Source organism: Haplochromis burtoni, unplaced genomic scaffold, assembly GCF_018398535.1.
Source record: "Haplochromis burtoni strain Fernald_Lab_line unplaced genomic scaffold, NCSU_Asbu1 Contig_120, whole genome shotgun sequence".
Taxonomy (NCBI): domain Eukaryota; kingdom Metazoa; phylum Chordata; class Actinopteri; order Cichliformes; family Cichlidae; genus Haplochromis; species Haplochromis burtoni.
Genome location: NW_024582481.1, coordinates 952,059 through 974,118, shown reverse-complemented (window position 1 = coordinate 974,118; position 22,060 = coordinate 952,059). Strand labels below are relative to the sequence as shown.

Genomic DNA, 22,060 nt, shown 5'->3' with positions numbered 1-22,060 from the left:
GCAAATGTGCAGATGCCTCTTTGTTTATGCACACACGCCCCATCACACACACACACACACACACACACACACACACACACACACACACACACACACACACACACGCGCACACACACTCACACACACACTAACAGAAACAGCGAACCGCCGATGAACCCAAGCCTTCTCAGTCTCATTTGCACAGTTAAAACTGGGTTAAAATGTATCCATGTCTCTTGGTCCCTGTTGGTTTAGCTCTCTGTGATGTGCAACCACCAGTCTACAGCATGTTATTGCCTTAGAAAGGTTGCCGTCTACCAAACGAGTCCAGGTTTTAGCACTCAAGAAGTCCGTGTTGGTAAAGCAGTGGTCACTGAGGTCCAGTATTAGTTGAAAGGACACCTAGTGCTGGATGAGGTGGTGATGAGCGTTGGCCAGCCTGCTGCACCTCCTCCCTCACTTGCTCGCTCTCTGGTGGTGGTGGTGATGAAGGGGTGGGGTGGGGTGAGGGGGACTCTTAAGGCTCCTGTGGGGGCTTGTGTCTCATTCTGCCCTCCCAAACTCATGGTGGGTGATTTTTAAGACACAGCGTGTGTTTATGCATTTATCACTTTCGCCCTTCCTTCAGTACGTCTCTGAATCAGAGTCGTTGAGCTCCTCGTCTTTGTAGAAGCCGTCGTGGTGGCTGATGTTGTTGAAGCTGCAGTATGAGCTGTGCTCGCCACGCAGCACGGGCAGGCTGTCGAAGGTGACGCTCTTAGAGGGGCTGGTAGTGTAATGGTTAATGGCACTGAATGGGAGGGTTGGTGCCGGGGTGCAGGGAGACACAGGCATCATGGTGGCCAGGATGAGGGCTAGGCAGTCTGCCACATCTTTGTTGGGGGCACAAGCCAAGGCAGGCGTGTAACCTGAGGAAATAACAACACAACAATATTTTATGCTCCATAAAATTAATGCAAAGAAAACATTTGCAGTCAGCTTCTAATCCTGCTGTGCCCAAGGATGCACACCAAAACCCAGAAGTAAGACAAAAATAATAATAATTAAGAAAAAACTACAGTGAATTTACCATTTTCATCAACTGCAAGGACACTGGCTCCCTTTGCAAGCAGCTCTTGCACTACCACAGTCAGGCCATTTCTTGCAGCCACGTGTAGAGGCCTTAAAAGACAAGATAAATCTTTGAAATCGGTGACAAGCTAGTCAACACTTACTAATTTGTTTTGTACATTTTGACATTAAGAATTCAGTTATTAACAATAATGCACTAACAAGCGAGGTACTAATATGATATGAGTGATACGTACGTCTGTAAGGCGGCATTAGTGGCATTTATGAGGTTTCTGTCTGTAATCTTCTCCAATATCAACAAGGCACTGGTTTCATGTCCCTATGGATGGGTATAAAAAGAGCCACACAGAGTGGTAAATGCTCATCCTTTCTCATATTTAAACACTTCGGCAAGACACTGTGCATACTAAGAGCACAGTGCCACCATATGGTACTACACACCTTACTGCAGGCCAGGTGTAGTGCAGTGTTCTTTGCAGCATCTTGTAGAGTGAGATCTGCTTTTGCACTGCTCACCAGCACCTCTAATGGTGACATGATCAAACACAGGAAAAACAAAATGAAGTTAATTCAATAAAGCACAGTTTATTAATTCAATCCTCCACTTGATTATTATGTCCCGCTGTGATATTTGCCAGGCTAATAGTTAAAGCCTTCGTACCGACAGCGTTGGTCTGGCCGTTCTCAGCAGCCATCATGAGCGGTGTCTTCCCCACGGCATCGACACTGTTGACCTGAGCGTTGTGGCTCAGCAGCAGCTGGAGACACTCCACGTGGTCAGTGAAGGCTGCGGCGTGGAGCGGGGTCCTGCACGTGCAACATCAAAGCAAAGCTCAGTATTTATTCAGTGATATGACCCTTCACTTCCTTACGCTCGTTCCCAGAATCAGGTGCTTTACAATTCTATTCAGGCTTGAATTAATATTTTTCTTGTAACATCATACATGCCTGTTTTTACTGTCTTTGGAATTCACAATTGCAGGGCCCAGTGTGTCTATCAGCATCTCAGCAGCACCTTCGTTGTCATGGATCCTAAGGAATAAAAAACAGCACTATTTAATCTGGTAGCTGCTCCGTCCTTACACAAATTGATCGAGAGAAAGCAGCTCTAGGTCTTACACAGCACAGTGGAGGGGGCTGAAAGAATTGCCATCAGCCTTGTGGAAAACCTCTTGCTCCAGCAAAACCTCCACACACGTATCGTGACCTGCAAGAATGAAAACATTAGCTAGTTACAGCATTAACATAGCAATAATGACCAGGATGTGTCAAAACTAGCCTAAGGGTGTGCATAAGAGACCTGTGCCAACGAGGAAGACTGTATTAGTCCCCCTATGAAATGCAAAGTTCGGGTCAAAAGCTTCCCAAGTGCCATTTTTAACAGAAAAAGAGAAATTTCAACATAGCATTTCTTAACATACTAGTTTTCTTTAGAAAGCATAAAGGATTTCTATTTGTGCTGCATAATTATTTCACTTTTTTTGTTTTAACTGAGCCATAGCACGAATCACTGCCGTGGAATGATGTCCTTTAATTTACAAGCTTTGAGCAGCTTTGAGCACAGTACAAAAAAAAACTTCAGCAAGAGTTTGAGTTTGAGAAAGCATAATACCAAAAACAAAACAAATCAGTTTAGACTTGAGGAAAAGAATTGTTGATGCTCACAAAGCAGAGGAAGGATATACAAAGTTATCACATCATTTCCAAGTACTGAGAACTGGAGTGAGAAGCATCAATAAGAAATTCAAAGAGAGCCACACAGGACAGAAAAAGTCTGGCAGAGGTAGGAAGCAAAAGATTTCAAAATCTCTGGAAAGGAAACTAGTGAGAGATGTGTCTAAAGACCCCTTAGCAACTGCCAAAACATGAGTGAATGTTTTAGCTAAGCTGGGAATTATACGCTCAGAAGAGAATCACTAGAACCATGCAAAGGAATGGACTTTGAGATTGCACACCAAGAAAAGCCAGACTGAAGTATGCTAAGGACAACTTGGAGAAAGAGTATGCATACTGGAAGTGTGTCCTTTGGTCAGATGAGACTAAATCAGAGCTCTCGGTCCACAGAGACACTGTTTGTGTTCGGGGAAAGAAGCATCACGGAGGCTAATAATTTTAACCGTCTTAGTTTTTGTGAAATCATTTAATCTCTGTGTGCAAAGTAAAATAATGTAGGCATCCAAAAAAAACAACTTGGATGCTTGAAAAAACTATAAAAGAAAATTTCCTTTCTTTGTTTAACAGCACTTGGGAAACACAAAATGTTTAAAGACGGGACTAATAATTCTATCGCCATCTGTATGATGAGCAAGCAATAAACATGGAAAAGATGTGCTTGGCTATATTCCAACCACATTTACTTGGGTGCTTCATTATACTAATCTACTGCACTTAGTGGCAGGCTTGCATGTTCCAACCATCACATGTAAATGTCTTTATCTACACGGAATGTCATCAAAGCCCTCTTCTCTGTACCATTGTAGCAGGCCCAGTGCAGTGGGGTGTAGCCTTGGTTGTCTGTTAAGACAGGGAGTGTTTCCACTGATTGGGCAGCATGCAGAAGGCCTCCCAGTACCCCTATGTGTCCACACGCCGCTGCCAGGTGGATCGGTGTGCGCCCTTTACAGTCTCGCACCAGGAAGCTGGCGCTGTGCTGAAGCAAAGCTTCCACACATTCCTCATGGCCAGTCACCGCCTGAGAACAGAAAACAGGTTTTACCAATGACTGGCTTACATCCTGAATGACAACATACAATATGTAGAAAAAAAACAAGGTTTCAGAGAAACCTCTCAGATACTCGCAGCACTACCCAGTTTTCACAATATTTCCTCCATGAGTGTTGCTTCTTTTTCTTGTTTATTGTACATTTTGAGGGTCTACGTTGGGTCACTGCACTATGGTAGAAGTCAGACTCTTTTTACTTTCAGTATCTTGACTGCCTTTTGGGCATCCCAAAGCAGATCATTTCCACATCGATTCCTAACATGATGCCTACGTTGCCTTGATGGCAAGGTTTTCTTTTCAATATATGCTGGCATGTCTGTTGTCCAAATAGAGCATATTTGTGTAGAAAGCTGGCACAGTAGGAGTGTTGTAAAGTCATACTGAGTAGAGAGTTTTGCGTCTCAGATGCAATTCAACTATCGACCTTTCGCTTGCCAACTAAATGTGTAAACCCATACATTATGGAAAATCACACAAGGTCCTTTATATAACTTACAAAAAATATTAGTACTAAAACATTCCAAAAAGCATAACATTAATGAATAAAGAAGATATACAAGCAATAGACAAAGAAAGCAAAAGTAAAACTGTAAGAAAACAACATGTAAAAGCTAGTCCATACTTTCCTGAAGTTCGTTTATTTATTTCTAAATGGGGAAATGATTGTGCTGATAGAATTGCGAGAGGAAGTTTGTTCCACAGAACTGGGCTAAAACAGTTTGCCATTTGTTTTAAGCCTGAACTGTAAAATATGTAACAGCAACTGATTCTGAAGGGTCTAGGGGTGGTATGAGGTATTAGGAGCTCTAACGTATCAAGTAGAGCCAAATTCTTGGGATTCTGAAGCAAATGGGAAGTTACTGTCGTTCTGTGAGTGATGTGTTCCCTGTGATTAGTGTGAATATACTTGCTGCTGTTTTGTACCAACTGTAGATACTGCCGCATCATTTAGGCATGTACACAATGACTTGCAACTATCTAATCAGGAGAAAATGAGGATGTTGACAAGCAATATTTCGAAAAGCGAGACTGAACTACATGTCTGACATGCTGGTTGGTTGGCAATAAGTGAAATGTGCCTTGCAACACAGTAAAAAACAAAAACCAAAACAAAAAAACTGTTGTGATTATTGTGTTGTTGCGATATTTGAAAGACACACTCATTCCACAAGAAATACACATGTAAATTCTCATAGTGGTAGCAAGATTTAGGTATCCATACTGAAAACTGTGAATAAAGTTATGCACAGAAATATGAGTAAAAATAATGACATTTACTAACCCCTCTGTGCAGGGCTGTCCTGCCCCATTTGTCTTTGGCTTCTACATTGGCTCCTTTATTTAGCAGAGAATACACACAATCTGTGTGTCCACTCAGGACCGCAAGCATGAGAGGGGTTCTAGGAGATATGAGGCAATAATGTTAGCAATGACTTTAGAATAAGAATGGAAATAAAATAAAAAGATTTTCATTGAACTTACTGTCCATTCCCATCTTGAATGTCTACTGCACTTTGAAGATCAGCATTTCCAATGAGCAAACGTAAACACTCTGAGTGACCATTGGTAGCTGCGGGAAAGATTAACTTATTACTTATCATGTTGTATTTGGGTCTGAATTTTCAGGTTCAGGAAATTTTATTTGTAACTCCACGTCTAACATACCTGCAGCATGTATAGGGGTTCGCTTCAAGGTGTAATCTTTCACCAAGATGGAGGCTCCCTGGTTGATTAGGACATCTACACACTCCACATGCCCTTTGAAGGCAGCCAGGTCCAGGGGTGTGCGCCCTTGGCTGTTTCTCACATCCAGATCCAGCAGAGACTGCACCAGAACCTCCATAGCTTGATGGTGACCATGGTATGCCTGAAAGGTGGATTCCCCCATTATAAAGTTACTGCTGACGCTGGTGACATGTACTGCTCACCAGAAGGATAAAACCAAGTGTTTCAAATTACTCACAGCAAGATGCAGGGGGCTGACAGGGGCTCTGACATCCGCGTCGTTCAGGATGTCTGTCCCTGAGGTTTCCATTAGCTGAATAAGCCAAGACACACATGAGAACCTGATTCAGATATTGTTTCCTTTCCTACTGCATGACTCTGTGCCCTATTTTATATACATAAAAACTACAAAAAAATGTGTCAAGTCTTGATTATACTCTGTTGTAGACAGAGTTACAGACAGCTGGAGACTTCACAGCAGAAAAGTCCTTCCTGTTATAAGTCTTTGAAGTTTGGCTGAAATCTGTTGCTTGGGGCTTTTGTATTGTAATGAAAATGTTTCTGCAGATGAGTTTTGGCGATCACAAACGAACATCTGTAGGGACCCTTGTGCTCACTGACTAATGAAAAAAAATTCCATCACTTAGACTCAACCAGACCCACAGGTCCAGAAAATAAGGCCTCAGTCATAGAGTTTTGTGGTACTTCTTGCTAGGTTGCTAGGTTTATGAAGAGACTCCTCATTTGTGAGGCTTCTTCTCTTCTACAAACTCAAGAAATTAAATAAAAAAAAAAAAATCTATCAACTAAAGGGACCATTCAACCGAGGGAGACAGTAGCCTGAACACTGAAATTTACCAGAAACCCACCATAAACTCTGAGTCCCACCACCCAGTGGAACACAAACTTAGGGTTATCAGAAGCTTACACAACTATACAGAAAACGTTCCCTCCAAGGTAAAAGAAAAAGGAACGCACACATTAACAGAGTACTTTTAGTTATCAGCAAAGAGGCATGAGACAAAATGTCAGACATTAGCCAGGGGAGAACCAAGACGTCATCCAGAGAACACAGACGATTCAAGGAGGAGTAAAAGAAGTCATCTATGCCCAAACAGAACAACCATTTCAGAACAGGTGGTTGCCTAAAACACCAACTATAACACACTTTTGAGATCCCCTCCCAGGTGATTCACTCACTCACATGTTGAAATGTGCAACCCCAATAACATAATAATGATGACAACAACTCTCTGGACTAAGTCCAAGGTGAAAGCACCACTAGGGGCTGAATAGCTCATAATCCCCATGATAGGATTCTTCACTTTTATAACTGAAGAATCCTCTCAGACAAGAGGTGAAATGTCTTCAAGAGCCTAAAAAGAAGGACTAAAGAACTAAAAATCAACTTACCACATCTAGGGGTGTTTCACTTGCAATCTGTTAAAGAACAGGAAAAAAAACACAAACAAACAAAAAACAGGCAGTTCTTTAAGCAGAATTCCACAAAACACAAATATGAAAACAGGGACATGGTGGCTGTTAAGTGTCATGTACTCTGGACTGAAGTTCTTACCAGCTCCAGACAAAGGCGATGTCCATACGCTGAGGCGTAGTGCACAGCATTGTAGCCCTGATTGTCCCGGATCCCCGGATTTGCATCATTTCTCAGTAAATATTCCAGGCACCTGCAGACACAACAAAAGCGCTGTAGTCAAGGAAACAACATGTTGGCTTCTAGTCCTAAACCACTACTCAGCATAATGGATAATGCAGGTGGTTATTTTTGCTTTTATCTGTGAAAAACTACAAACATGAACCACCTCCCACACAACATCCACCATTTTTAATAGAGAGAATTTACTGACTTTCCATCTGTGTCAGACGCAGCGGCGTAGTGGAGAGGAGTGCAGCCCCGCTCGTCTAGGTCATTGACGCTGGCCCCAGACCCCACCAGAGCAAACAGGCACTGGTAGTTACAATTGGCAGCAGCGTAGTGCAGAGGGGTCCTGGAAAAGCAAACACAGCTCAGTTCCCTGTTCAAATTTGACTCTTGATCCAAATCCACCAATAAATACTACAAACCTGCCAAAGCTGTCCTTTCTGTTGAAGTCGGCCCCAGTGTTGAGGAGAAGATTTAGACATTCCAGGTTTCTGAGGGGTTAGACAGACAGATAGTCACTTGATTAAAAATTACACAATACTTTAATACTAAAGGCGATATTCAGCCATCGTGTACTGACCCTCCAGCAGCTGCAGCATGTAAACAGGTCCTCCCAAAGTCATCAGGAGTATCAATATCAAAGCCTGCACAGGGTAAAAGTGATTATGAAGAAGACACATTCAGGATATATTATAAAATGTTTTACATTGCACATGATATATTTTTGTACTTTTTTTCCTGTCAGGAATTTCTAAACTACTTAAACGTGAGCTTTGTGTCACGTTGCACTGAAGGCTGTGACAGGGCATGAGTGCTGTTCACCTGAAGACAGGAGCTTTCTGCAGCAGTCAGAGAAGCCACTGAGAGCAGCTAAATGCAGTGGGAACATGCCATGGATTCCTCGTCTGAATGAAAAAACAAAAAACTTTGTATCATACAAACAGTACACAACAATGTTGCTAACGTGGGAATAAAAAAAAATGACTGTTACTAGCACATTACCATTTATATGAGTTACACAACAGATACTACATGTGTGCTTTCAGAAGGATGGCTCTTCAATATATGTTCTAAGACTTGACTGAAAAATCAACAGAAAGGCTCACGTACTTAGCTGTGTCAGCTCTGTTGGAGATGAGAGTGTTAATGAGGAGTTCGTGGCCGTATCGAGCGGCAATGTGTAGTGGTGTATTTCCGTTCTTGTCTTCACAGTCAATCTCTGCACCTTTAGGGGGAAAAATCAAAAATCAAAGCAAGCATTTAGCCTCTGTTACACTAAAAAGCAGTTTTTGCTTCTGGGTCCAGCATGAGAAACAGCTCACCTTTCTCAATGATTGCTTGAGACCTCGAGAACCTCCCATGGATCGCTGTCATGTGGAGTGGAGTCTTCCCATCTTTACTCTGAATTGAAACAAAAACTTATTATCTGACAAGTTATGCCTTTTTACAGTAAAGTTTAATCCCCAAGTTAATCTGCTTCCCTCAAACAATGAGAAGACCTATCACATGTAGGAAGCAGGCACAATAATACACGTTTACACACAAGGAAGCAAGACGTTAGGGCTGTGCGATTTTATACGCTATCGTTTAATTTGTGGTGTCGCATTTTTTCATTGTTTGGATGGCCACCAAGTGAATGCAGGGACAGAAAATACCAGCATGGCCAGCGAAGATGAGGCAGAACCAGGTAGCTCCAAACAGAAATACTAAACTAGGGGCTACCTCTGTAGCATGGAAATGGTTTGGTTATGAAAAGTCTGACACAGACCAGAAAACTGTACTATGCAAATTATGCCGCAAACCGGTCCCCAGCACAAACTCACACACGACAAACCTCTACCACCTACGCAAGAATCATGTGAAAGAGTATGGAGAGAGTTTACGGATAGGAGGCCAAAAGGAGCCGTCAGGTGCTCAAAATAAACCTTAGACTCAAAGGTTACAACAGGCTTTTCCCCGCAGCATGCCATGTAATAAATACTCACAAAGAAAATGGTGGTTGTTACAAGTTATATCTAAAAATATATGTAAATACTTAGTTGTTTAATAACAAGCTTTGCCTGGTTTTTACTCACTTTAATGTTGACATCTGCCCCATTGCAAACCAGAAGCTCCAGGCAGAGTGCTCCGTGACGCGAGGCGGCGGTGAAATGCAGAGGGGCAAAGCCCTTCTCGTTCACCTGGTTGACGTTGGCTCCACAGTCTATGAGCTCATTCACAACCACATCTTGCCCGTTGTAGCAGGCCACGTGGAGGGGTGTGTTGCCATATGCATTGGGCTCATTGATCTAGAAAGTCAGGAAAACAGCAGGCAATTAAAACAATTAGAATAAAGTGCTACAAATAAAAGAACAGTTACAGTTAGAACAGTTGTAACACACAATTTAGAGACACCACTGAAAAATATCTCTCCTGTTGAGCTCATACAGTATAGCAGTGTCTACAGTGCGATGGCAAAAAGCTTGTGGGTGGAACCTACATCCACCCCCAAGTCCAGGAGGTATTTGACAACGCTGATCATTCCACTAGAGGCTGCCGCATGTAGGGGGGTGTAAGATTTCTTATCTTTGCAGGCCACCTCAGCTCCATGTGATGCCAGCAGCTTCACCACTTCTATGTGTCCTGAAGATAAAAAGAGATTTAATTACATAATGCTTACACAAAGATATTAGACATGTTTTTTGTTCATATGGCATCTACTCTAATGTAAACATTTAAAAACATCTTAACAGATGATTTTTATTCAAATAAAATTCTGCCATTTAAGTTAATATTGACCACAAGAAGAAAGGAATGTCTAAAGTTGCATAAAAATGAACAAATACCAAAACGTAAAAATCTCTATGGCTGCATTATTTTTTACCCATGTAGGCGGCCCAGTGTATCGCACGGCGGTCCTTCTTGTCAAAAGCATTGATGTTAGCCCCTCTGGAGAGCAAGAGTCTCACCATCTAAAAGTAGCAAAAAAAACAAACAAAAAAAACAAACAGGGGATGAGAAAAAACATCAGGGGACGCTGCAACATCAACCTACCTATCTACCATTTGCAATAAATGTAGCAACTTATATACACTGCATGCAGTGTTTACATATTAGACATATGAGTTCAGTGACTTTATCTTAGCGCTCTTGGATCAATTGTCTTGTCAATGTATGCGTATCTTCACTTTAATATAATAGAAATTATTTGAACCTGCAGGGGTTTCTAAAGTTATTTTTTAACTTGCTGAGCAAACATGAGTGGTGAAACCTTGTCACCCTTTTGCACAGATTCTGTGCAGGTATGCCAACCGAACAAATATAATTAAGATTAAACAAGAAAACATGCATTTCCAAATATCCTGTCTTGTACAGCCAGTAGTGTGGCATTCTTCTCTTGGAGCAGACCTCCATAGACTCACCTTTTTCATATTTATATGCTTAACTTGAATCCACTGTATACCTAAAAGATGCTCCAAATAGCTTGTATGCACTTGCATTCATTTGCATGAATTTTTGATAATTCAGTTTTAAGATAGCTAATTTGCATGCAAGTACAAGATTACAATGGGTAATTTGCATCCAGACACATGATTGGTCAAGCACTACCTGTGCATCCAGCACCCTTAAGTATGCGACCACAATTTATGACTGCATGCAGAGAGCCCACTCAGTCTTAAGCCATGTCTGAAAATGCAGTTTGTGCTCTTTAATTCAATGTAGCTGGCTCATTAAACATTGAAAAGCTGCCCTCTTTAACTTAAGAGGGTGCCCTGATGTCAGGAAGCATTTGGATGACTGGACCAGATTTTGCGCAACTGAATCCGGGATCAAACGGTCGGTTAGTCATGCGCTACTAAAATTCAGCAGACCTATATGTGGATGTTGCTTGTCTCAACTAACACTTGTTAAATGGGCAAATAATGTGACCATTATTCTGCACTGCATGGCAGAGTGCCCACCAGTGTTTAATCATTCTTGAGGCAAGCAGAAACACTTCTTAGAAAGAGATCGGGAACTTCTAATAACAGCCAGGTAAACACACCCAGTAATGCTAGCATACTCTGACAGTTTGCCAGCAAAAACGATCTATGTAGCACACAGCAATTTAAAATCAATCAATATGAGGATTACTGAAGAGGTTATACTCAAAGACATTGCACACTTTACAACCACAAAACCTCACCAACCCTCTACATTAACACTCTGCTCCTTAAGAAAGCTGATACCAAACGTTCAGCTGCTATTTCAATTCATTAACGCGCAACCACATCGATTCCAAAGATGTTAAAGTGCCTCCTTAAGCACAGCTTAATCTAACAATGCCTTAGGGTTTAAATTTACCTCCAGATGACCGCTGAAGGCTGCATGGTGCAGCGCGGTGCGGCCTGCTCTGTCTGACACATTCACATTGCTGAGTAGTGGCACGAGGGCTTCGGCGCAGCGGACCGCCTTATTGGCGGCGGCGATGTGAAGTGGTGTCTGCCAGTTTTTGTCTCGGGCATTTACATCAGCCGAGTGTTTCAGCAACACCTGGACAGCATCCTGTGAAGAAAAAACAACAAGTAGGTTTACATTGTTTGGATATGCAAACCTGTGTCTTGTAGTGTGTATGACAGAGAACAAAGGGAAAATTCACATACCTCACTGCAGGAGGCCACAGCTCGGTGCAGGGGAGTGAGCCACTTGTTATCTTTGGCATTTACTCTTGCACCTAGAAGTGAAGAAGCAAAGGCTATTTAAACTCGTATGGTTTTGCTGCATATGGTGCAACGTTTCGACAAGAAGGTATTCAACAGTTTTTGAAGAGACTAAATTAGAAAAGTTCAGAAAAGGCTGAAAGAGGTGTAGAGACATTTCAAATATCTCATCATACTGTATGCAGAGGAATGATTGCTTGTATTCCACTTTGCTATTAAAAGGTGCCATTATGCACGCACACGCGCACACACACGCGCGCACACACACACACACACACACACACACACACCCACACACACACACACACACACAGCAGTATGTCATGTGCTCCCAGCATTAGGAAGATAATTATAGGCACATCTATAATATTTCTAATATTTCACATTTTAAGAGCAGGACTTATTTTCTCTGATTAAAAACTGTTATATAATCTCTCCAGACACCCGTGAAACACTCATTTCTACAATCCAAAATTCACCCAGTATTTGTGGCTTCAAGCACTTTCTTGTGATCATTGCATTAATACTAAGAAGAAAACATACCAGATAGAATCAACAGCTCTATAATTTCTGCATCTCCGAGATAGGCGGCAGCATGCAATGGAGTTCGCTTCTCATTGTCCTGTATTAAGTGAACAGGAAGAAACTGCTGAGATTACAGAGAAACAAAACAACTTGCAGTAAACACTGCAATCTCTCTCTTCATTACATGTGCAGTGGTCTGGTGTAGCAATACAAAAACACATTTTCCTTAACATTTGCAACACTGTAGTGTTAACAGGAACAAATATTTACACAAACACCACATTGTGGTTTTAACAAATTAAGAAAAATAAAAATAAAGAAAAGCCTTGCAGTGAAGGACGAGCGAGTACAAAACAGCCTTATTTTGAAACAAACACCACCACTTGAATATGTAATATTGACGAGGAATGCAGTTAATAAAAAAAAAAAAAAAGAGGCAGGTCATGCAGTGCTGTTCTGTATGCTACAATATCTGTAAGAAAGAGCTGCACGAGGCCTTTCAAGGACAACTGCACATTAGGCCCCCCCCCCCCAAAAAAAACAACAATATGAGGAAACAGATGCAGATATTTGTAACTTTTGGGCTTACCTGTGCATTCACATCTTCTTTTTTGAATATAAGCGAACGTACTTCATCAGGATCTACATTGAAAATAGCTTTCAGCAAAGGAGGCTGTAAAAGAAAGAAAAAAAAGCACACAATAAATAAAAAGGACAAAATTATCATGATTTTGATACTTTTCTTTGTGGACATGTAACACCATCTCAGCTTCCATCACTACAATTTGCATACAGAGCAAACCCAATGAACTGCGAGTAGCAATCTTGTCTGTCTGACGGGTATTGTTGAAATCTGAGAAAACCAATAATCTGCCAAACTTAAACTTAAGGACTTCAGCATGCTTGCAACACAGGACATACACAACACTCATCTGAAGACCAAATATTGGCATTCAACAAAGCACAAATGAAAGCAATGTAAAAGAGCATTATTCTTTGGGAGAAAGAGAACAAACAATGAAACGATGACTCCGCATGTCACAGACTGCCAAGGCCACTTTTTAAACACCGTTCTGCACTTTCTGTCTGTTGATAAGTAAACATGCCATGTTAGCAGAGATAAACATCGCAGTTTTTGAATGAAGACATTAAAAAAGACAGACCCAAACCTTGTACTCAAAATGATAACTGTGCTGCTTACTTTCACACTGCCAGGAATCAAAAACAGGAAAAAAAATAAAAGTACACAGCTGCTCTCATTCACCACATCCAACATGATCACAAGATCAAGTTTTGGCATAAAAATGAACCAAAGTTCTTTGAGAAATCTCTCTTGTTGATCATTGTGTAGACAGCGTGCTAGCAGTGTGTTTTTCAACATGAGTGTATAATGGAATTTTTTCCATCATAACACTTGGGATGTTTCTAAAAAGTGACAAAACATGTGAACACAATAAATTTCAACCTACTAGACATGTTGGCCATTGAATTGGCAACACCTTATAAAATAAATTGCTGCTATGTTCATTTTCTCAGTTTCATACTGATGACTCCTCACTTGTCCAGTTATGTATAAACACTTGCTATGTGTACATAGGCTTTAAAAACATTTTTGCTTATGCTTAAAAAACTGCTATACCCTTCACATTTTATACATATTAATAATTGCACATATGCCTTCTACATAATAAAGTTATGAATAATAAAGCTGACTTTGGCTTGAAGAACTGGCAGTGTTGTGTATCTTTCTATGACTTCAGTGCAAGCCATTTGTTGGTCAGCATTTAGAGTTTGCCACACCATAAATGACAGAACTGAGTCTTGAATGCAGCGTTACAATATTCCCTTCATGTTGGATAACACTTTCCGATGCTAGCTTCAGTCTTTTTATGTTTTTTGAAAGAGTCAACCACTCCTGTAATTTTAGACAGACGAAATGCTTGCAATGCTCAAATAAAATCATTGAAAAAACAAAAGAATAACCCAAAAAAACAAAAACAAATCCTAGGTAAGTAATATGACTAAAATATATCATTTATGTTTAGCAACACTGGATCGCTTTAAAACCAGAGTAAAGATTTGGGAAACACTGGAGTCTTTGATCAGGATGTTTTCATCTGCATGCCCTGTAGCAAGAGGCTGGGTTGGACAGGGACAACAGTGGAGAGGAGGAGATCCCTTCCAGGCAGAGCATTCCTGACATTTTAAAGTGTTACAGCTGAACCCCCAATTAAAAACTATATTCCTAAGAAATACACTATAAGTGAGAAATCTTAACCTGGATGAATAAAACAGCATATATGCAAAACAAAATGCATGAACAAGAAGTGGCCGAGAGAAGGAAACTGCTTTTAAAATAATCAGCTGCCTGCATCATGAAACATTGCGTTATCTACTAGTGATGTGCGATGCCACTGATTTCCTTTCTGATCAGCTACCAAGTAAAATTCAGACTGGTATAGGTGATTGTGATCCAATACAGACACTTTGTACAAAAACTTAATGTGTTTAGAAAATCCAAAGTATTGTCTTTCAAAATATACCTTCATAATGGATACATGACATCAGACTTCTTGTTCTTATCATTGAATTATGAAGAATTATATATAAGAAAAAAAGCAAAAAAAAAGGCAAAAAAAAAAAGCCTGAAAATTTAATGCCTACATTTTAAAAGGATTCAATTAACAATTAAAAACATATATGACTGATTTAAAATAATAATAAAGCTGAGAAACATTTCCTAGATACATGTTATTATCTATCTTATGTATGTTTGAATTGTATTTTTAGTGTTACACATCACCAACAGCTCCACATTTTCCCTCTCTGTACCTGGAAAGTATCTGCCTGTAGCACCAAAGGACTTCCTAGCAGCACCTGTCCCTCACCTCTTCTTCAGTTAGCCTCATCATAAACTCATCATCATATTCCGTGTAATGATTTACTTTTGTGTCACAAACCACGTCTTGGCTGTTTGTGGAGCTGAAACAGCTCCACGCATGACTCTGCTTACGATCATCACCTGAGCGAGCGATGCATTTATACAGCTGTATTTCGCATCACTATGACAAGCGGAAGGAGGAGTAGTTCCTACAAATCATTTAGAAAATCCTAATAATATAGTTACTTTCCACTGTGTTCCTGTTAATCATAAACTCCTAATTTACCCCAAATTAATAAAATATTGATATTTTAATATGAGCATGGATTCTAGAACATAAATATCTGGTATTGACAGAATCAATACTTTAGTATCGATCCTCACACCACTATTATGTACTCATAACCTTTACGTGCCTGAAATAGATTTTGGCTTAAAATAACTCAAAACATACTAAATAAGTCTACTAGCTGAGAGAAAACAAAAACACTGAACTTAATGACTCCTCTCTTTGCTTTCCATTGTACAGGTAAAATGATGCAATATGCAGGGTACATGCATTCATTAGTATTCAATCATTCAACTTAGCAGGCTGCCCAGCTAGTCAATTAGGTTAATGTGCATGCATGCAGTTTGTATGTGCAAAAGACATTTGCTTTATGAAAGTGCATCTTCAGCAACCCACTTTAAAACATTAATCAAGCACAACTACGTATACTTGCAATCATCTGGTTTTGCAGTACTACTTCCTGATGCCTTTTAGTGACTCATGCTTCATGAAGTTAAATACAGAACCAAGAATTTATACCTCTACCTGACAGAAAAGATATACAATAAAGTAGGGGAAATTGCTGAGTTTACTTCATATAAGCCAAATGTCAAACATTGTAAGGGTCATTGTTGTTATTTCATTTTTTTTTAAATCTATCAAGGTCACCCTGCTATGGATAAGCCCTCAACAGCTATTCAAGACATATGCGGTGCCATGGGTGGATTATTCCCAGCGACATATTGAAGCAATCACGACATTACAAACTTGTACAACCACGACTGCCATCTCAAAAGCGAGCAAGCAAGCAGCATACAGTGGCTTTTTCTTTTTCTTTTTTTTTTTTTAAACACAAGGACAATGAACTCGTTTAGTTATTATAATGCCCATGAATGTCTGCAGGGCACAAAGCAGGTTAGAGTTACTGGGGACAAATTCAGCCAACAAGCAGACTCTTGTGGTTCGAACACTATTTGCGCCATGTTAAAAACAAAAAAGAAGGACAGATCTGCATTTTGTTGTTTTCAGTTCTCCGTGTCCTGCATGAGTGGTGGTGGTGTAGGAGATTTTCTATGCTCTTCTCTCACTGCTGGACTGTGTGCCTCCTCTCCTCATACAAGCCAAGCTAGTTAATACCATCACCATGGAGACAGCTCTTTGGCAACTTCCACCGGCTCACAGGAGCCCAGATCATTCAAGCACACACAGACCATAAAAGACACATGCGCGTACATATGTGACAGAATAGCAGGCACGTGCAAAACAAAACCCTTAAAATGATAACACTGAGCTATTCTGGTTTTCACGAAGTAGGTGTCAAGTGTTTTTTTTGCAGAGTTTAAAATGACACGTCTACTGTCACACTGCCATTGCCCTCATATATTAAAGCATTACACAGCAGTTTACCTGCATTTCCCCCCAGTAACGCGGTACACATGGGTATAGAGTATGCGAATACTAGCTAATAGAAACTGTCTTGTTTTATATTTTTTTGAGTTTTTCTATAAGGGCACACACTAAAGAGGTCTGATTACAGGCATAGCTTAACTGTAACAGTGTTATAAATCCTCTTAAAAACAATAAAGTCACCAAACTAGCACAAAGCTCCGCTCAGATCCAATCACTCCATTATCCTGCCCCACTGTGACACCAAATAACATAGTTTGGTGAATCAGTGAACAAAATCTATATCGTTATTTAAGGGTTTTCTAAACCTACAGCTGCCACAAACATCACTAGTTGGTTTTGCTAACATAAATATAACCACAAACGTTTAGCTGTCACAGTAATGTCACAATCAACAGATCGCTTTGGCTGTCATGACAATAATCTCACTGTAACAGCAACAGAGAGGAAATTATTGTTTATCAATAACGCTAGAATTGCTCGTAAGCGACTGCACAAACACAATTTAGCATTGTTGTCTCACAATATGCTAACTAGTCACTTCACAAGTGAGTCGCTGGATGCATTTCACGCAGGCTCGGGCTAATTGCTGGAAATAAATACAACATCATTAGCTGCTTTTTAACTCAACAGCCATTTAAGTACGTGTCGGAGTGCAAACGTGATAGGAACAACAACGGGGCTTCGAATGTTACACGCAGTACTTCAGCCAGCTTTCACCTCATCGAGGACAATTCAAATTCTAGATTAAGGAAATGCTTCCGTTTCAGAGTCAGGCTCGAAAGACTCGAATTACATTGCGCTGGCGAGCGCTGAAATCGAGGCTAACATTAGCCGGCCACTTGCTCAAACTTACGGTAAACCTCTAACACCAGCCATTACTTACCTGGTCTCGAATTTTGAGAACCACCATATTTGTGGTATTTTAACAGCTCTCATGCAGGTTCATAAAGGAATACTTGTCTCCTTCCGAACAGCAGCGTGTGATCTCGGTTGCTTCTGCCGCTGGTTTTGCTGGAGGCCTAGCGTGACTCTAGCTTAGCTCGCTCGCTAGCTTCCTAACCTGATGGCATGAAAGCGAGAGGAGTAGCGGAAACTCCATAACATTGCCGCCACCATATTTCACCTCGCCGAAAAGACGCAATCCGATAGGCTAAGAGCGCTCTAGATGTCAGTAAGGGAATCGCTGATTGGTTGTTGCCAGCTGCATTCTGTAACAGCACAGACGCACTTTGTTGAATATTGCACTGCCCTCAGCGCTTATAAGTGTAGATATTTTCTATAAGGAGCAATTTTAAACTCTATATTCCACGTGACATTTATTAACATTGTAATTTACCCATGGTGCACTGCTCTGAATAACGTGGTTTTGAGAACAGCTGAATGTTTTTCTATTTACTAACTGTGACTCATCCTGAAGTTGCACAAGTGCGACAACCATGCAACCGCTGCAGCAACTCCATGGATGCCACTGGGAGTCAAGTGTTGACAGCAGTAATACGAGTTCTCCGGGCTGACGGGGGCCTCCTGGAAACTTTTTTTTTTTAAAAGGTAAGCAAACACACAACACAAACACAAAACAGTACTATCTATTTATTTTACGGCGACAACAGTAAAATAGATCTGAAATTTATTAAAACTGACTTATTAAAACTGTGAATTACTGGTGGTCCTAAAATGCGAAATGGGTTTCAGGTCTACTGATCCAACACCGAAATTTGATGAAATACGGCCACCTAGTGACTTCCCTTTTAACTACAAGCAGTGGAACTCTTTTAGCTTATGGCAATCAATTTAAAACAATATTTTATTTTATGTATGTGTTTTGGTTGTGGGGAGTGATTTGTGATTTAAATATTATTTTTTGTCGGCTGCCCTTCTTTTGCATTAGTTAAAAATATTCAGAGCACCCGTATTCATGTACAAGTGTTACTGATCCTAGAGCTTTAACAGGATTAGACAACAAAATCCTTTTACACAAAACAAGTCTCTGCATCATTAATCCTGAAGACAAGGCTGCCTTTTTTGTTTTGTTTTGTTTTTTACATTTGAATCATTTGTGGAATGCAACATTTACATCATTTCCTCTTTTCCGGTAGGACACTACAGACAGGACTAACAGGAATGACAGGAAGCACAAAACAAAAGGGCAGGGATGCAAAAGTTGTCTCTTTATGGTGTCCTTACTGACTCTGTGGTTCTGTCATAGAGGCGAGGATAGCTCTAGGCATTTCTGGTAGAGTCAATAGTTCACAGAGTACATAGCATTTCAAGAATAGCAGAATGAAGAGGAGTTTCTATCTGCTAGCAAGCAGGGCATCAAACGCCATGGCACCATATGTAATAGTCATTATGATGTGCATTAATGCAACACGTGTGGTGGTGTTCTAATACAATAGTGTTATGTGTTACATACATGCAATGTTGTATTGTGTAAATGACTGTCACTGCAAGTAAGGCACCTAATCTAATTATATTTCATGTATTAATAATAACAACAAATACTAATTCTAATTCATAGTATTCTACAACAGTAAAAGATTAATAACACTTGTACTGATTATAAAGTGCAATTGTTCTTCGTGAGAAAATCGTGTCATTAATATGCTTTTAGTGCAACTAGAGGTGTAAGAGGTCATAGTGTTTACTATCCAACCAATCCATTAGGACTTCAAAAAAAAAAGCGGCATGGCACAGCCAGTTAGTGATGAAGGTAGCAGGGCTTTGGTGAAAGAATGGGGGCTATGTTCACTAACTTTTGGGAGTAGTTTCACATTTCAGTGCAGTGGATTTACAGGTTGGGGGAGATGGAAAAAAAACACCGTTGCAGCTATGTGGATGATTTTGGATATAGACTGGTCACCTTTGCTTGGGGTAATCCTCCTGGATCTGTCTCTAAGCCCTCCCAAAGGCCAAAGTATCCCCAGTGGGGGTACTTTCTCACTGCCAGGGCTGTGACGGAGGGGAGGTTCCCACCAATTCAATTAGGAGGAGAAGAAACACAGTAAAAGCATAAATGAAGAAAACAGATGCTTACACACATACCTCCCCAATTTCCAGCATGCTTTAAAAACTGCCCCCTGACCTTGTATTTACATTCTTCTTGTTTACAGGACCCCTTGTGGGGCGTGCTTGTAAAAGAGACGGCCACAGAACGAAGGATATATACTACAAAAAATATAAAATAACCTAATAACCTTGAGCTTTTGATATGGAATAAAAAAATGTAACTATGTTCTTATATTAAAGTAGATGCATAACCTAAACAGTAGAAACATTTATTGAGGGTTTGAAGGAATATTTTAAACCATAGCTTGAGACAATATGTATAATGTCATTTTTTCAAGGTTCAATTAAGATTTTTCTGCTTCTGAGCTAGATTTCCAGTTTTACAAGATGACTCTATTCACTAAAACCCACCGAACGTATATCATCATATACCTTTTTGTCATAAATATGAGAGAACCAGTAGAATAAACCCTCTCAGTACTTATGTCAGATGGGACTGTTATAAAAAATCTTTTTAAGTATACATATCTCTCTTGGTTTTTTCAGACTGGTAGATATCAGTATCTTTGTTTCTAATTTGTTCTTGAGTTTCTTTAGATTGTGGCATGATGTGTTGCATTTTAAGATCTTTTTGATCTCTACTTTGTCAGACAGGTCCTATTTAAGTGTTTTCTTGATGCAATACGTCTGGCAGTAATTGGGCTTGTGTAATTGAACTTGGCTTTGCAAAAAATCTGGTAAATCACAGCTAATTTCTGATTTAACAAGTGTGGGCAATTCCCTTTTCACACAGGGCCAGGTAGGTTTGCATAGCTTCTTTCCCTCAATAATTGAAAACATCATTTTAAAAAGGCATTTTCTCAGGATATCAGAAACATATACATGTTCATATTGTGTACATATATGAACTGTTGGGAATAAGTAATTTTTTAGTGCTATGCGTTTTTATTAATAAGTGTTATAAAGTTATATAGTGTAGTATTAAGTGGACACAGCCCTGAAAATAAAGGTATGAGACCATGTGTCCTTGGGGAGTAGAAAGCTGCAGACTCTTGCTCACGCTTGTCTGGGAAAAAGTAGATAAGAGGGGACCATCTCTAGTGCAAAGTTACTGAGACACTGTTGTTTAGACTAGAATGAGAGAGCTTCTGTAATAAAACTGTTATGGGCACACTGCCATTTTGAGATCCGCGGCAGCGTGTCATGCAGGACGCATCTCCCTTCTAGAAGTAATAAAGTGTTAAATGGTCTACTGATCAGTGTTTTGTCTTCCATCGGAGGCCTCTGAGGAATCAAAGGAACTCGGTGAAGTGTTGATATTAACGGTGCAAATACTTTTTCACAGCGCTGCATTTTTCCCCAAGCAGTTCAAATGCAGAAATTCTGATTGGTTGTATATATACATACCTGTGAAGACAAAGCTCACATAATATTGCTGTCAAATGACACGGTCTTTAGAGGCCAGATGCGAGCTCTGGGGTCCCTTGCAGAGACACAGGCAAGCTGCAGGATCATGCCTCAGATGCACTGATATTTGGCTGTGCCCCTGCCTCTCCAGATGTCAGGATGAGAGATAGCACACAGCTGGACAGTAGGGATTCTGGGATGAAAGTGGTGTCACCCACTGGGCCAGTCCCAGCTGCTGGAGGAAAGTGACAAGATCGGAAGAGATTTCATCTCCCTGTTTCCCACCACTGTTCTTGGAGTGCTGATATAGACCCAAAGATTAGATTTTCAACAAGTTATACACCGTCTTCTTAATGTTTGTAAAGAAGAGAGCTCAGCAAGACCTTAAATGAATTAAAGTAGCATTGATTTCATGAACAAGACCAAACTGGAGACATATAAACATCTGAGCAGTGATGTGGGAAAAAAAAGTGAAAACAGATGATCTGGGGTTTGTTCTCTTAAAAGGAGGACATTTATCCGTGGGTCTGAACAGTAAAATAAGGCAAGCTACTGAAGAATGCTTTGAAGTGACAAATAAAAATGTGAGTCCACACACAGCTGCAGATTTATAACGGTGACAAATCTGCATATAATTTCTGCTAATCACATAATCAGTGAGGCATTGTTCCTGCCTGAGATAAAAGCATCTCCTTTTTACCAAATGGTAATCAGAAGGGGGGGG

The 22,060-nt window shown here is 40.3% G+C and overlaps 1 protein-coding gene across 1 annotated transcript in view; it reads right to left on the bottom strand.

Annotated features, from left to right (window-relative positions):
• ankrd28b (ankyrin repeat domain 28b) overlaps positions 1-18,076 on the bottom strand; it is a gene marked incomplete in the record, with an annotated part of 18,415 nt that extends 339 nt beyond the window's left edge. Inside the window, 28 exon segments of the mRNA XM_005934732.2 lie at positions 105-887; positions 1,049-1,140; positions 1,287-1,369; positions 1,492-1,574; positions 1,712-1,857; positions 1,999-2,082; positions 2,170-2,257; positions 3,523-3,742; positions 5,055-5,172; positions 5,255-5,342; positions 5,438-5,639; positions 5,736-5,810; positions 6,911-6,937; positions 7,074-7,185; positions 7,366-7,506; positions 7,583-7,651; positions 7,741-7,804; positions 7,983-8,065; positions 8,271-8,385; positions 8,483-8,561; positions 9,236-9,448; positions 9,640-9,782; positions 10,024-10,111; positions 11,484-11,684; positions 11,783-11,853; positions 12,383-12,461; positions 12,954-13,037; positions 17,807-18,076. Of these exon segments, the coding sequence (XP_005934794.1) occupies positions 604-887; positions 1,049-1,140; positions 1,287-1,369; positions 1,492-1,574; positions 1,712-1,857; positions 1,999-2,082; positions 2,170-2,257; positions 3,523-3,742; positions 5,055-5,172; positions 5,255-5,342; positions 5,438-5,639; positions 5,736-5,810; positions 6,911-6,937; positions 7,074-7,185; positions 7,366-7,506; positions 7,583-7,651; positions 7,741-7,804; positions 7,983-8,065; positions 8,271-8,385; positions 8,483-8,561; positions 9,236-9,448; positions 9,640-9,782; positions 10,024-10,111; positions 11,484-11,684; positions 11,783-11,853; positions 12,383-12,461; positions 12,954-13,037; positions 17,807-17,833 (3,159 nt within the window).
• Positions 18,077-22,060: the final 3,984 nt, after the last annotated feature.